The sequence below is a fragment of the Magallana gigas genome, chromosome 2, assembly GCF_963853765.1.
Source record: "Magallana gigas chromosome 2, xbMagGiga1.1, whole genome shotgun sequence".
Lineage (NCBI taxonomy): Eukaryota > Metazoa > Mollusca > Bivalvia > Ostreida > Ostreidae > Magallana > Magallana gigas.
In genome coordinates this window covers 14061178-14078878 of record NC_088854.1, presented here as the reverse complement: position 1 = coordinate 14078878, position 17701 = coordinate 14061178, and the positions used below count along the sequence as shown (strand labels likewise).

At 33.4% G+C, this 17701-nt stretch overlaps 1 protein-coding gene across 3 annotated transcripts in view; it reads right to left on the bottom strand.

The window, feature by feature from the left end:
- The window catches only part of Egfr (epidermal growth factor receptor), a 58308-nt gene extending 44324 nt beyond the window's left edge, over nt 1-13984 (bottom strand). Inside the window, exon 1 of one of the 3 annotated variants that reach the window (XM_066071171.1) lies at nt 13674-13984. In XM_066071171.1, the coding sequence (XP_065927243.1) occupies nt 13674-13773 (100 nt within the window). In that variant the 5' untranslated portion in view covers nt 13774-13984. 3 annotated transcript variants of the gene reach the window in all.
- Nucleotides 13985-17701: the final 3717 nt, after the last annotated feature.

Genomic DNA, 17701 nt, shown 5'->3' with positions numbered 1-17701 from the left:
TCAACTCAAACCTAGGAAGATTGGTTAGGATTAAATCTGCCACCATAGTACAACTTATTCAAATGTCACTGCATGCAGCAACCCAGTCAATGAAAAACTTCAATTATAATTGACCCATTTTCGGCAGATATTCCAAAATATTTAATAATTTTGGGCCTCTGCTAGCTGTCAAAAAACATTTCTGGCTGGTAAGTTTGATGTGGGAGGACAGATGAGACAGATTAGATGGGAGATAGCTCAAATGAATTTAGTGCCTGGGTGATAGCCATCTTTACCTAGCAGGCAGAAACCTGAATTCATCCCTTCTGTCAAAAATATTTTTAAAATGACACACGGATACCCCTGGAGGACCCTCTTCTTAAATCATAAGAGGTCTTGACCTATTGTAAGGCCAGCAAGTCAATCAGAAAAGACCCAAGAAAAATACTTTCCTTTTTGACATCCATAAACAATATAGTACTTTAAAAATTTCACAAAAGGGATTTTTGTAAAATACCCCAAGGTATTTTATGTTTTAATTTGCATTTAAAATTCTTAACTCCATGATTACTATATTCCCATATCTATTATAATAAAAAAAAGTTTTAGGGTGCATGCTCTATCTTGCATGCTACATAAGCATGTTTTCCAAAGCCTTGCTTTTAGACACAGCCTAGCTATTACATTCAGGTAATACACTTGCTCCTATTTTGACTGCCAAATTTAAATATTTAGACATCCATGATGTGGGTCACAGATAAAAACGCAGTATCTTTCACAGGCAAATTATTTAAACATATATATTTAGGTCAAACAGAAATGCATTAGGCTAGAAAACATTTAACTTCAAACAAACAGATAGAAAAATGTGATAAACACTGCAACATAATACAAGTGCGTTATGGCAATGGACCACAGCTGTTAGGCTAAATGGTGATTCTATCTTTGAACAGATACCAAAGCATTCTTGAATTTGTTGGGTAAGGTGGGTTTTTTAAAATGGAGGTAAAATGATGGAATACTAATAATAGTATTTTCGAATTTTGGAGCATCTGAACCAAAATAAAGAAAATGGTTGCTATTGAGTTGTTTCAATTTCTGACCAGGAGGTGCCTATGTTAAGTAAAGTATCCAAATGCCTCATAAATTCTTCTTTACATTGCCATTGTCTTCATGTATTCCGTATTCAGAATTTAAATCAGTTCATAATGAGTACAGTGGTATTAAAGTTCTATATATCAGTTAAACGATACATAAAGCCCCATCAGTTACACACAAAATTCATGATTGTAACCCAGGTCTTCCGTTCTTTGAAACATGCATAAATTTGATTGGTAATGAGAGAAGCAGCTCATCTACAAAAGTAATGTTATGTAATATAGGCTGTGGTTTGAGTTAGTCAATTTTCATACAGGGGGATCAGGTAAATTTATCTCCTAAACTGAGTACTGGTATTACTGGGCCTTCTGCATGGTCAGAGACATTATCTCACATTGCTAGTTTTGGAATTATAATTTTTTTTCTTTTTTTGCTCTAATTAAAACCATTAGATAATTACTGGTTTTGCATGGCAATGTTCATTTCTCTTGCAGATCGAAACAAAATCAAGATACAACATGCATGCAGCATGTAAATGATGGCTCCTTAATTATCCCTGAATTTCTACTCTTTTTTCATATAAATTAAATGCTATAGCTCTCTTGGCTTGAAATGTGAATAATCAGTGCAATTTAACCGTGCCTCCAATTACACGGATGTGGTAAATTTTTGAAAAAGATTTTAATGTTGTCCTTCAAGATAATTTTCTGAATAGCATGTTGAGTAAAAGCTGAACTTCCAAATCTTATTTAAACTCATTTGTCAAATTCATATCCTCAGAAATTGTATCCCAAATGAAGGCTCAATTTATTGAAAATCAATACGTGTTAAATGGTTTCTTGGGCAGCAAATGCACAAAGGAATGACATTAGTTTTTCAAAGACTAATTCTATAATTTCTAAAGGTAACCAGGGACTGTTGAAGTAAAACCATAGATTATCATTTTCTGACAAACAGACACCAGTCATTATCCTATTCTGATCCAACTATACGTCTTATATGGCTTGAATGCCAGGGCTAAATCTCATGAAATAAATTTCAGACCTATTTAACTATCTTGGCAGCTTCCCTACTAATATGAAGTACACAGAAACCATACTGACCTTCGGATTATATCCTAGCGGGTCATTTTTCTTTTTAAAAAGACAGATACTCAAAGCCAAGCTGAACAACAACCAAAAACAACAAAAGAAAATATGCTTAGGGTCTACTTCTTGTGTAATCATTAAATATCATAATCTCATTATTTCTTTACAAAAAAAGAATTCTAGTCCAATTCTTAAATACATAGTGCAAACTGGGTGTATTTCAATAAATTAAATAAGAGAAAGGAGTTGTACTGCAGTCAGAACGTTAACAGTTAAATTGTGCAGCCTAATGCACACATGCACTCCTTACTTTGTCAACCTGTGTGATGACACTGCATGTTTACAAAAGGCTACCTGTCCTGTGTGGTAAATTACTTTATATTCCTGGGATGACGCAAGGCTACAAGACTACTGGGTGTTATAAAACCATTTCCTTCTACTGATTCACTGATTCACTTACCTGAAAAAGAAGAAAAACAAATTTTTCAGAACACAGTTAATTATAAAAAAAAAAATTTGCAATAGAATTTTTAAAAAAGAGAACTCTTAACGTTGCTTTGGTCGATATAGCTATTCAGTATAAAATGATTTTCTGTACAAACCAATTTATGAAAGTTATGAAAAATTGGTCTCTTTTCACAAATAGAAATAATTATTTAAACTGAATAAAAAAATAGTTGTGTTGGTACATAACACAAAAAACAAGGTTCATGCTTTGTGAGCTTGTTAACAAATGAAACCGTTTAGTTTTGTCCCCCTATTGCTTCAAGGGTTAATTCAGTTTGCTCTTCCATCACACAAACTTCAGACATACATGTGATGAAATAAAGTTTTAGTTTTGATTTGCCAAAACATCTTTGAAACAAAACTTTTACATCGCACAAAAAACTTGATATACAATTGGACAAATCAGCTTTAAAAGAATATAAATTAAATTTTGTTCAAAACACCATTATTTAGGCAAGATTTACTAAAGTTATTTTTTCTTTTCCCCAAAGCAGTAAATTTTGTTAATAACATTAATTTTCAACCAAATATTGTCGATTTAGGTGACTGCTTTGCAATTTGTTCAGACTTTTTGCCGTGATCTGTTTATTTTCCTGGAAGGTTTAATCATTATCCAATGAGAAGAGAACAACACCCATTTACACAATTCCTGTCATAAGAACATAGCAAAAACCAAGACACTGCCTGCAATCAGGCTCATAATTTTGACATCTTGAAGAAATTCATTCCCCATATCAGTCATTTCAAGTAAGAAGCGATCACAGGAAAACATCGGGCAGCTTTTATTTAAGCTCATAATTGTCAAGCATTTTGCTGTCCTCACACTTCTACAGATACCTCCCACTATTGGTTTCAATTCTCGTCCCGTATACCGGACAGCTCCGACAAAATAAAGTCTTAAAATTCATGTTTAAATTGTTTTTTCCATTATGGTACTGTCATGGTTTGGCAACAGCGACATTTGATATTCAAATACCATCGTGTACAATGAAGGGATGACTCAAGGTATTGTATGAGCTGAAGGTGCGACATTGAAATTATATACAAATGCTCCAGCATGTATGAAGACTCCTCTTTTTTACATAATTCATAATTTTTAATGCAAAACTACCTTATCTGGACTTAAATCTTAAACTGTATGAAAAGAACCCCAAAGATTTTGAATAAGGAAATTCTTTATAAAGATGAATGGACTAAATGTTAATGAATACCTATTCATTTCTCTGTCAGTTGTGACCTAGATGAAGCAATGCAAAGCAACAGAACTGTTTACTCAAGCTGGGTTTGAAATTGTCAAAGTCACATAAACCTGCTTTAGTTTCATTTGTTATTGGTCAACAGAATCTATTTATCAGATAAAGAGGTATTTATATTATGAAAAGGAAGATTTGTGTACCTGAATTTCAATCTATCAATAAAATACCCATAAGGTACTTGTACATGTCCATTATCTATTGTGATCAGTAATTTAAATCCTCTCTGATATCAGGCCAAGCTTTAACTAAGTGGAAAGGAAATCAGTAATCCGGTTACATACAACTCTGCTCCATTCACTCAACCTCAAAAAAAGTTGATGAAATCAAATAAATAAAGAAGATGTATTGATACCTAACGAGAATGACCCCCTGGGAGATCAAAACAAGGGATTGGAGTATGTTAACTAGCTATTTGCATTCCACCATCTGATAATTTTCTAATTTAAATCAACAAATCTTTATTTTGTAATCAGAACTTGAAGGAGTGTTGCTATCCATTGAAATAAAACTTGACAGTGAATTTTTTTTTAATCTTTTCATTTTTTGCAAATGATGAAAAGGGTTTCTTTATCATAATCTGATCCTGGCTGAAGAGTGTACATTTTTTCATCGCTGGTCTATGCCGATAGTCGGTACTATTCGCTCCTCTTCCTGTCGATGAAAGGATGGGCCAGATAACATATATTCCACATCTTCATCTAATCAACCAGTGGCCGCTTAAGTTCTCAAACCTCTTTAAAAATTATTCATTCAGAATGAAATCTGTTTAATTTCTTTAACCTCCTTTCTTCAAATTGGACTAAAGGAATTTCAATTTAAGATATGGCTCCAAAACCATATTGGTTATATAACTTAAGATGCATAACTTTTACTGCCAAAAGAATATTCAATCTGACATATTTCCCAATCTTTAAAATTACTTTGAGAACTACAGTACATGCATCAATGCTTATGAACAGCTATTTAATTTTGTTAAACCAATTTCTTTTAATTATTCAATATTAACTCTTCATCATGGCTTCTATACTTAGAATATACATTATATGGGTGATTAGTATTTTATAAAAAAAAAATCATTCCTTTATCCAATTAAAATGACTAAATTGTTACAAAAGAACATGATTTCAAATCTTCTTTATCAGGGTTTTTGCTGTGTTTTACTCGTGTACAACAACATTTAGATTACTTTAACATTGAAATAATGCAGGGTTATGCATTGGGACTTGATGTTGTTGCATTAATGTCATTACAACAACACAGATTTCTGCTAGATAATTCCAAAACCTATGCTCCAATATATAAATCGATTCCAATGCAACTTTAAGGAGCTATATCACTTGATTCTCTGCCTAGGAAAAATCTCTCATCATAAGTGCTAAAACCCCATGAGTACTACAACTCATAGAATCCACTTGCCAAGCAAAACTTGTAATGGGGAAACATTCTTAGCATCAGCAGGGGCTACAGGTGTGGGTGTCAATTCAGCGACTCCTACAACACTTTGGCATAGTACTTTTTATTTCCCCATTCTTGCAGTAGTGGTACATCAAGACCAGATTTGATGATCTGCAGCTTTTCTGTTATCTAGGTTAGAACATTAATTATTTTTTTTTTACACATATCCATCCCACCTCTTATTCCATCTCTAGTGTATTTGCGTCCACAATTCCCGCTATGGGTTTTCTTGTAGATCTCTCCTTTAATGGGTTTCTGCACTACTATGATCGTGAGGTTAACAAGTTTTACATCATCTAGATTGCTAATAACTAAATCTGCAAATCTGGCAATTGTTTTGGCAAGTGATTTTCATTGGTACATTGTCAGACCTACCAAGAAACAGAATCAATTTTGCACGTGCTCCTCTTGAACAGATATGACGAGAATATCTGCCGATTTTTGTCAGCACGTTTGATGGCTGCCCCTGGCTTTTGAATGATCATATGTCCCATGATGCTTCACGTTATCTTTTCAGTGTCAAATCATGATGATTGCAACTGCAAATCTAAGGGTATTACCGGTATTCGAATGTCTATTGAAAACCAGAGGAAAAAAAACTTTCCCAAGACCCACCACCTATCCTTCTTTGCTTACTCTAAAAGTTATTATAAACATTATCCTACTGCACTCCAGAGACATCTTATTTTTTTGAAGAAGCTTACAGCGCAGGTGAAAATTTCACACTTTTATCTGTTCTTTCAGTTTTTTACACAATAAATATCTCTGTGTCATTGAAAAGTCCAAGAAACTGAATCAACAATATACATTTATACTTATCTTAAAAGTCTGTAGATAAGACATGTTTATATTTGTATACCTTAACAAAATATGGGTACATTAGGTGTGAACACATAGATTAAGCCTATTTTTAAAGAGCTGGGCCAACCTTGCACTTTTATGGGTAAATACAACACCCAATGTTTTAATGCTATAGACACAGGAAAATTGTCTTCAAGGTCATCAAAGGGAAGTTTGAAAACTGTCAATTTGTCATTATTTTCATTGCCGACAGACCTGTTACCATTCCAAGCTACTTGTTAATTCGGTACTGTTGTGAAGGAAGAAAGCTGCCCCAAGACCATTTATCTAGCATGTATTGCCAAATAAAGCTTCTTCTGATTTATGCTGGGGGAAATTAATATTGATTGGACACTACTGTATATGGAGTATTTCACACTTCAAAAAGTTATCTGTCTTGTGAGTTTCCTTCAGGCAGAAATGAACAAAAAAATACTGACTACAGAAACACTGGGAGATCTGGTGAAGCAGACATAGAAAGAAATGCATACAAATCTAATATTCATATAGGTTAGGGCTGCTTATGATAGCCTCTGCAGATGTAACATTCAACTTGTGACTGGTATTTATATCTAGTTTTCAAAACATTCTTGAGATTAAGATGTTAGTTTTCTTAGTTAAGCTTATCGACTGCATGCTTTCTCATTAAACATCAGGTACGGCCCAGGGAAATTTCCAGGGCTGGCATTGCTATGGAAGACAGCAGAAACTCATGGAACTGAGCTGATGATAACTTGCATTTTTTTTCCTCTTTTGAACTAGTAGAAACAGGTGATAGATAGGGAATGTGGGAAATGGTTGTTAGCTCAATCACAGTAATTAATCATCCCTTTCAGGTGTGGTTATAGGTTTGATATCAGCTCCAAACTGCACTCCTTATAAAAGATTAAATCAAGCAGATGAAGACATCTCTTGGAAATCAGAAAGTGGAAATGTGATTGAAACACAGCATGCTAATTTGCAATCACTTCCACCAACAGTAATGGCTCATTTTTAAGCAAAAGAAAAAATTATAATTGCCACAAATTAAATTTCTTGGTATTGGCAAAACAAACTCACTATAATGAACGGTCAATATTGGTATAAATCCAAAATTTGTTTTTTAGCATTCAGAGCATACAGTGTATTGACCTTTTAGAAATTGATAGTTGGCATATATTATTCAGAGGGAATTATAGATGCATCATGACAAAACTAGATTATTAGTGATATACATGCATAATCTATGACCTCACATTGCAATTGTCATTCCAGCATTGAAAAAAACAACAACAAACACATATCCCCGGGTGTTTGAAACAAAAATATCTACATCCAATGACCTCATTTTTAAAATTCTAATTTTCATGTGAATAACAATAAATATTTTTTTAGACATCCATGCTAGGTAGTTTCATTATATATACACAATGCATTATTCAATACCTTATCGTAATGCTTGCATTATGTGCATTTAGAATGATTGAAGAGCACTATATAGATGACATATTATTTGTCTTGAACTGCACCAGAAATTTGCATCTTAACAACGGTGATTTGTCAGAAATTGAAAACACAACAGTCAATCAAAACAGCCTTGCTTTGATGATGACTCCAAGCTATCAAACTACCATTTCAAAAATTGTTTCAACAGAGAAAGATATTGAGCAAGACAAATCCACATCCTGGATCAAATCCCTTTCTAAGCCCGATCTACAAAGGTTAGTGCCTCCCTGGTGCCCCTCCCCAGACAGAAGAGTCTGCTGCACACTTGAGAGGCTGAACACCATCTCCAGAGTGCACACCAGCCCTTAATCTGTGATGGAAGAGAAGATAATCGTGGCCTTATCTCTTTTTATCAGGATATTAAACACCTGCCACAACATTTTTGGTTGGAGGTAACTTTATGATGCTCACAAAAAGGGAGATCACCCTTCATGTGTCTTGAAATGCCAGTGTAGCCTTATACTGGAGAAAGCACTTGCTAGTGTGTGTCAAGAGTACACTTTTTATTTAACACATACATAATCTGTTTGCATTTTTTCCCCCCGAATTCTGAACCATGATGGCATCTCCTCAGAATATCCACTCATGAATCAGGAGAATCCGTCTTTCTAATGGTTCTTTTAATCTTGTTCCAAGTTTCAACTATGACTAAATGAAGTGAATAATTACTGACTTATAAAAGACAGCACCGAAACTATACACATTTCCTTATAATCTCAATTGTAGCATGTAAATTTCCTCAATCAACTTTTTTATCTGACCCCAGCCTACATTGTTTGGCCTTAACCTATATGTATAGGAGTACCCAGTATTGGTTGACTAGAACTGCCAAGCCCAGATTCCTGATAACCAGCCATGCCCAATTCTTGGAGGTTTCCAATAAAATTACTAATGGCTATATTGAAGCCCCCCTGATGATTTCAGACCTTTTGATAAACATTCTGACTGAGGGAGAAAATATCACCTACTGCTTCTTTTGGCTAATGTTATCAAAGATTTTGCTTCCAGGGACTCTGATAAAGCCTTAATGTTAGTGCAAACCTATCTGCTTTATGGTGCAGGTATTTTAAACGTAATCACCCAATTTCGATTGAAAATCCCTGGTGCATACAGACAAGTACCAAAAAATCCTTGAAATTGATTTCCAGTGTTCAGGAACATTTTCTATCAACTTCAACAAGATTGACCCTCCTAAGTTCCGTCTGTGCTTTTTCAAAAACTTCCACATGGTCTTCCTTTCAAGATAACCAGGGATTAGTTCCACAAAATTTATCCTGTTGCTGGTATACAGGCTGGATTCATTAAATCTGGTTACCAAGACACAAAAAATTATAGAACACTTCAAGGTAAAGGTCACAATGTCTGTAAAAATGGAGTCATGAATATTCTATGCATCTACAACAGAATTCTTTATGCTGAGCATCCATTTCCAATTATAAGGGATTTGGGGTAACATTAAAGGGAAATACTCTCCTGCTCTTCTAAACAACAAGTAATTAGCATTTATTAGATATCATGTTAATAATATATTAGCATTTGCGTCCTTTATGTAGCTTAAGAAATTATTTAGTTTGTGTAGGATTCTTGAAAATGAATCAATATCAAAAATAAGGGGGAAAAAAATCATCAGTTTTTCATAATTCTAGAATTGTTTACCTTCATTACACCTTTACTATTCTAAATCACTGTTGTAAGATATTCTTTCATAACTATAGGGCTTAGAGACAGTAGTAAAATTAAGAATATGGTACAATTGTATTAAAAAAAAAACTTCTTCACATTCTTTACATGTTAACTACATTCACTCCACGTGGTATGCTGAATGTCTTAACCACATCGTAAAATATGTTCCGCCTCATTGTGTTTTGTTCATTGTAATCAAACTTTGGCAAATATTTTTACACATGGCACATACTCTCTCCACATCATTAAATGCGTAAGGATTTGGATCATGTAAAATGGAACACCTCTATAAAGTTGCTGAAAGATTGCAGCAATACAAAAATTTATGATATTAACCTTTTATTGGAGGATTACCCACTTTTTCTATTTTCTGTCGATTTCTCTGAAGTTGCAAATGCAGAGTGTTTCCTGGTTTTAAACAATTAAAATATGTTATCATAAATGCTCTTACCAATGACATTTTTAAAAATGTCATTTACTGCCTCAAGTATTTCCTTAAGTGTCCTTACTTCAATTTGTGCATCTTATACAAAACTTAACAGGTGTTTGGAGAGACTATGAATTCTTATTTCATTTTTCTCTAAAGATAACTTTTAAAAAATTTTGAATTCCATATTTCAAGCTTGGGTCTGTGTGGCACAGAAAAATAAGCAGATACATCACAACTTAGTTATGCTTAGTTAAGTATGCATATTTCGCACATTCCTTTGAGAGAGTATGTAACGGGGGAACACTATAGCCAGCAATACGTACACATGTATAAAACTGTAGACAGTAGGTGAAACTTACACTAGAATACACCCATTACAGTGCTACAGCTGCCAGGTATGTACAACAAACAGGTGATGTAAAAAGGAAGATCTTAACTTCAAACACACTGGCCCACATTATAAATGTCCAAGTTATTTTCAAAGGGGAAAACCAACTATTTGATGTACTTATCTATATATACCAATATTCTTCAGGAGAACAAAAAAATCTAAGAATTTTAACTAAGGACCTGATCTTGTTAAAAAGTTTGTTAAAAAAAATATTTTTCTGAGGTCAATGTTTCTTCATTTTTTTTTCTAACATAATCACAGTTCACTCCAGTTCTGTGAAAACTTCTAAATTATAGATATACTCCATCTTTTCCTTAATGACACAGTATATCTAGTTCCTCCTGTTTATATGATGTCATTTTTTGGCTACTTGATCATGTCTGATAGAAAATGAAAAGGCCAAAGTCCTAAGCATCTCTTTGTGTTGTCAGCAGCAGGGGAGCAGCGAAAACATTAGCAACGATAAGGATCAACATTTTTAGTGAACATTGACACTGCAGCAAACAACAATCATTTCATTTTTTAACTCAAAAAAGTTTATTGACGTGAATCATTAATTTCTGAATGTAAGTTTAATGACTTGATTGTGACGAGTTGTGGCTAAAACCTGATGTGTGACAGGATTTTAACATAATACACTCCTTCTTAAATAATAACAGAGCAACATGTTCTTAAAACCGTACCAGTCCTTATCTCATTAAATAACAGGATTTCTTTATTCTTCATGTCTTGTCCCTCGTAATATTACTATAAAAAAGAAGAGCTGTGCATGATAAGTGTTGGAATTATTACTCATTTCAAACTTCATGAAACATTTTATATGATGCTTCACTGGAATCTTGTGACCGAATCCTGTGTGTTATAAATCAACCTTGATAATATTGTCACAGATAGCTTTATATTTCACAAGTGGTGACAATGAATAATTAAAATAACAGTTCTTGCTTACTCGAGCATGTTCAAATCTTTCTGCATGCATAATTTTTAATGAGAAAATTTTTCAATACACAACATTTTGTGTGAAAAACAGCCAAATAATATTCAACTGGAGAAAGACTGGCTGTACACCAACGATCCAATGCTCGTCTTTGCGTCAATTTCCACATCCAGATGCTTCTCACATGACTTAACAGACAATGATTGCGATGATATCAGAGGAATCTTTCAAGCTGATTTTTTTTTTAAATTTCAATCAAAACTCTGTACTCAATCTACTTTCTGAGAGTTTTTAGGGATTTTTCCAGCAAAAATGTCTTATCTTCTAAAACCATATTTCTTAAACAGTTACACCATTCAAATTTTCTACACTGAAGAATCAGCCAATACCAGCATTATGCCAACTTCACACGAGAAAGTGAAGAAAAAAATAAATAATAGAAATATTCTAACATGTGCTACATGCATGCATGGTCACACTAAATTAAAATGACTTGACAGCAATAAAAGTTTATAAAACATTGACCATTTTTAAAAATTTGAAAACTTGTTTTTTGGCATTTTGTAGATTGCTAGCTATCATGTAAAATAAAAATAAGCACAAATTCATACATGTATTAATTGAGTAAAACATACAGAATGATTTTTTTTAAATGGCAATCCATCAAATCAGCCTATAGATGAAAGCCTCAAATCAAATTCTTAACAATCTTTTTAAAATGAACTGCCTGGGGCTTGGCATTTAGAAAATAAACAGACAAAATGTACATTCTCATTGGCATACTGTCTTAGGGGAGATTACTATGTAGATTAGGAGAAATGAAATTCTGCTTTACCACCTTTTCCCATCATATAAAGATTAAGCACCTAAATATCATCCAACAAATCCCGATATCTTGTATAACTTCTATAATATGTAACCTCTTTTGTATAGGTAACTTTTTAAAAGAATTCTTAACACTGTAATACAATTTAACTCTACTGTCTGGGTAAAAAGATTTGGTTAATAAATTCAAAAAGAATAAGATCTAAACTGTCTGCAAACAAAACATGAAATGACTTGTGCGGTTGTTATCAGTGTATACAAACATAAGCTCGCCACTTCTCGGAAGGAAAACCCTGTACCATTTCCAGATTTCAAATTATACAACAGATCGCCAGGAGTCAATGAGCTTCTATCTGAAAGTCTGAGGGAAAGCCTAAATTATAAATTTTAAAGTAAATTGAAGGCCATTCAAGTGAACTAACAACAGTCGTCACTACACAACTTCCTAGCTGATCAGGTTCTAGATATCTTCAAAGCCGTCTGGGGTATGACAGAGAACGTAAACAGATACCGTTAATGTTCTCGATTCACAATCGCCATTATCTACTATAGTCTTGTAATCACAGAAATTAAGAGGTAGAAGGCAGTTGGGTTATCAAATATTAGTTTCACTACCTGAAACTCCAAACACTTATTTCCCCCTTTCAATGTTTTTTTTTCCTGTGAAATGAGACTGAATGAAATTTCATCAATGTGTATTCACTATTCAACTGAACTAGTGAAGACGCTACAAAGGTATTCAAGATATAATTTACAAACTTAGGAATTCTTAAAAAACGTTTTTTAAAAGATAACATTAGAACTACTGCGTTTCTTTTTTTTTTATCAGTGTGTGGGCAGAGGTAGCGTAAGTGCCACATTTCATTCATAAACCCAGTCACTGAGAAAGTATGCCACAGAATCAATGATGTCAGAAGCAATTCACCATGTGTAAACCTCTCATTCCTGTGCACATTGTCTTGGAGCCTTTGCATCTGATGGGGTTATATTAATGTCGCTTGTCTATTAGACAAGCCGCTCTGGTGGAATAGCCCAACAGGAGTTGCTTTAATGATTTACAATCCATCCCTCATTGGACAAGAATGAAAAATGAACAGTTTGTTCTTCATTAAAACAAAATGACATGTAGTCAATAAAATTAATTTCGGTCAAATCTATGAATCTCTAATTACGTATGCATATATAAATACACATACTAAACTCCTTGATAAAATGCCAAACTAAAATTAACAACACTCGGTAAACAGTTCTATTATCTTCAAGTGTCTTTTGAACCTTTAATACATAGCTTTGGGACATAGGGGTACCTGCTCAGTTGTTTCTATTACGATCAACATAAACAACAGTAAAGTTAGGAATTTGTGGCATGTGTTAGTTTTCATTTCACTTTTATAATAAAGTTAATATAAAGGCGCGATTTAATGTGTATCGACGCGTCCAAGTTCATAATACGTCGGTGACCCAATTTTACCTGGGGCCCCCTTTTTACAAGTTTAATCACAGAGAGGGTATGATATCCAAACCTTATTGAAATTATGACAAAGTACTCTATGAAAAGCCTGTAGGTCTTATACACTCCCTCACTTTATTGAAGTTTTAAAAAACCTGAATTACGAAAGTCACCGCAAGACTTCTTTGGGGTAAACTTATTCACAACTAAAAATAATGACAGTCGTTGATAGGCCTATATGACACTTACCTGGTTCTTCATAGTTAGCATTTCCCGCAAATTCACTAATTGTCAATTTTAATCCAGTTAGTAAAACAAGACTGTATATAAGAAAATTCTTTAAACCCATCTTCTATATCAGATGAAAAGGTAAACTATCATTTTGGGCCTTCTTCGCACTCTTCTACAGCGTGTTTGTAAAAGTAAAGTTTTACGAGGATTCTATTTGCTGAACCGAAACGGAAATGGCGTCAGAATATATTACTGTTACCGCGTTATTTTGTCAACAAAAAGCACGTGGTTAACAAAGGTTTGGATGAATATCAAGCTAATCCTCGTTGTAAAATAAAAATTATGTTACTGGAAGATCATATATTGCGCATTTTGTCAAGTTTTTAAAAAAAAAACACTTTTTAACTGACGAGGGGTGTGGTTATCTCAGTTATCAGTGAGCGTAAAAAGGGGGCGTGTCGCTGGGGGCGGATCTTAAATTCAGAATCAACTCAACTCGATTTTAATCAAATGAACGTTGTTTAATTATTTTTCTGATATTTGTCAACATTACAATCCTAAAATTATTACTTTATATTTGTCAAATATAATCAAGCAATACGTATGCTTTAGTACAGGAAAACAAATTAAAAAGGAAAGGATTTTTTTTCAATTAGAAAAAAGTATATATAGGAATAAAAAAGTAAAAAAAAAAAACAAAAGAGAAAAAAAAAACAACAAACTAACTAACAGACAAATAGATATCTTCATGAAGGCACCTTTTGAACCTTATGGCTGACAATAAATCAAATATAAATCATAATCATGTCAAGTATTAATATGATGTTTGATCCGATAGGGATTTAGACAGGGAGAGATTTACCAATATTTCGTAGAATCACATCGTTTTTTCATAAGTACAATTTTCAGTCTTGCAGATGGAACATATTTTTTAATGAGGCCTGAACGTTTATTGAACTTTAAAAATGAAGGTTATATAAGTGTATGTATGTCAAAACAAATTTCGAGGAAACACCAAACAAATTTCGATTGTTTATTTGAATGCGGTTAAATTTATTATTTGACAAATAAAATCAGTATGTAAAAATATAAACAAGTTTCTAAGCCCTCGTTGTATTGAGAACTCTATACATCTACTGCATACGTCAAGAAAACTTTTTCATCAAAACATATATATTTTTGGCGTACAGCAATCGTTTAAAATCAATTATATAACAGCCACACGATCCTTTCAGAGATACGAGAGCCGATGGCATCGGGTCTGGCGAAGCCGTGCTTTTGCTCTTATCGCAAAGGTGACGTCATTTTGGTGCGCCAGGGCAAATTCTTCAGTGGTTAAAACACGACGTCACTGCGTTTAGATCTTAATTACCCCCGATTTTGAAATTCATTTTTTTTTCCTCAAACCGAGATATGTAAGAGTAGTCAGAGATCACTGCCATGTATAACTCACCATAAAAAAAAAACGAGTTGGAGTTGGCTGGGGTTAAAATCGTTCTTCATTTTATTTTCAAAACGAAATGTTGTAATGCGTCAAAATAAATCGTAATCTCAAATTTCTACACAAAGAGTTACTGTTATATAGTCGAAAAGATAAGCCTTGATATTTCTAAACTTATCAGTATATATTATAGAAAAGGGAGTGTACCCGGTATCTTTTTATGTAACGAGTGGGATAATATACACATTGAATTAAAGAAACTTTACTATTACAATTTACAAAAATCAAGCCATCGTCCTTATTCTTCTCCCGGTAATAGACTTTTCATTATTTTTATACAATGTAAACGTTTTTTATTTTCTTTGTAAGAACAATATATAGAAGTATTAGACTCGCACCGTGGCATTTTATAAAAGGGGAAAACAGTAAAAGATTTCTTCCACATACGTCCAGATGTTCACCGAGTTTTATTTTTACGATATTCCGGTGAATTAATATGAATATGTTCTGGTTGTGGAGAACTTTATATTGGAGAAACAAGAAATACATTACGGGAACGAATCCGGATACATAAACAGCACATTAATTCATGGGAATATCGTAAAATAAAACTCAGTGAACATCTGGACGTATGTGGAAAGAAATCTTTTACTGTTTTCACCTTTTATAAAATGTGCGAGTCTATTACTTCTGAAAGACGAGAAAAAAACCATTTTATAAGAACATATCAACCTAAATTGAACAGTTTATTATAACATCCGTGTACCATTTTGATGTTAAATTTTGTGGAACTAATCCCTGGTTATCTTGACGTCACAATTTTGGCGTATTTTTAAGCACTACATATATCAATGTATTTTAACACAAACACTAAAACACACGTGTAGAAGGATAAAAATATCTTAAAATAACAACATGATCAGATTCACTCCTCAACAGTTGCAAACACGTCAACAATAATGCCACACACTTCCGGATAATTTCGTTTCAGGGACAGTCATGTCCCCCTCCCCGACCAGGAGAAAATGTGCCATGTCGTATCAAATCTAAAATTCGGAAAATTTGGTGATCGTATATATATACACACCGCTTTCTATCTGGCTTGAATTATGCGCACTGTTTTAACAAGCAAAAATCAAATTAAGCAATGTTATTAGAATTGATTCTCTCCGAGAATGTACATTATACAAAATTCACAACGCTTCAAAACCTATCAAGATGGATTTTTTCCCCATTTGCTCTCAATCCATATCAGCATCCAATGATCCCGAGGCGAAAGTAATCTTGCAATCACCAGACTACTAAAAAGGATATAAACCATACTACAATGATAAACTAAAAGATTTCCTTGTTATGCAACATATTTTAACCCTGAAAAACAATACAATCTGCATGCAACCAAAAGCAACAAGAGGCCAAGCGCCTGTTTTGCTCACCTGAGTAATTTTTGCCCCTAACTTAAAAGTGCCCCTCTAGCTTGTCAGGTTCTTAAAAGAAGTTAACAAGATGCCCACTGGGCCATATTACTCCCCTGAACAAGAGTTTCTGTATCTCCTTAAATATTTTATATATGAAACTCTTCTAAAATATAAAAAGACTCCAAAACATTCTCATATATTCCAAGAGTTGACAATACATAAAAAAAACCTACATAAAAATCAGGCATTGAACCTAATTTTGGAACATAACGCCCTATAGTGCAAGTTCTAAGATGATTCAACTGACCAATCTAATTATCATAGAAGCCTCAGCGTATCGAACATAACAAAATAATGATAAAAACTGAAAAGTAATAACAACAGCCCTCGTTACTTGATATGAAGGTATAAGAATTCTTGCAAAGTAATACTAATATCACAAATTGAAGCATTGTAGTTCTTGTGAAGATTCTGAAACATACTTCCCTAGATATTTCACTGTTGAACTTGATTGTCTGGTGAGTAAAATCAAAATAAGTCTAAGGGATGCATTATAAAAAAACCCTGATGTACATGATAACATTTAAAAATATTGTGCAAGGTTTCAGAGTAACTTCTGAATGATAAAGATGTCAGATTTCCCCATTTCAAATGTTCAGAAATCTGTTTTCGTTCCCCTGACATTCTACGAGAAAAAAAAAAGAGAAATCTTCACAGACTTTCAATTTGTACTTCTCTGCCAGGAATGTACATTTTCAATAGAAATCATCAAAATTGGTGGACATGGTAACTTGAGACAGACTTCACTGAATATTACATCATACTACTGTCTCTCACACTTTGACGATTTCTTTTACCAAAAATACACATATCTGCCAAAGAAGTACAATTGAAATCGGTAGAAGGGGGAAAATCCCAGAGTTTTACACAGAAATGCAAATCCTCATAGAATTGTTATTTGTGCTGAAACCAGACAAGCTAGAGAGGCGTTTCTTTTTTTTAAGAAAATCAATTGTAATTCATACAGCTTTAAACTGACGTGATGAAATCCACGTGCGATCCAGTGAAACAATGTTGGCGTATGAACTGCTTCAAAATGCAGTTTTACTTTAGTTAATTTAATGTTCACTTTAATTCAAATACAATGAAGCTATAAAAATAATTTTAACATCTTTCAATAATGTCTT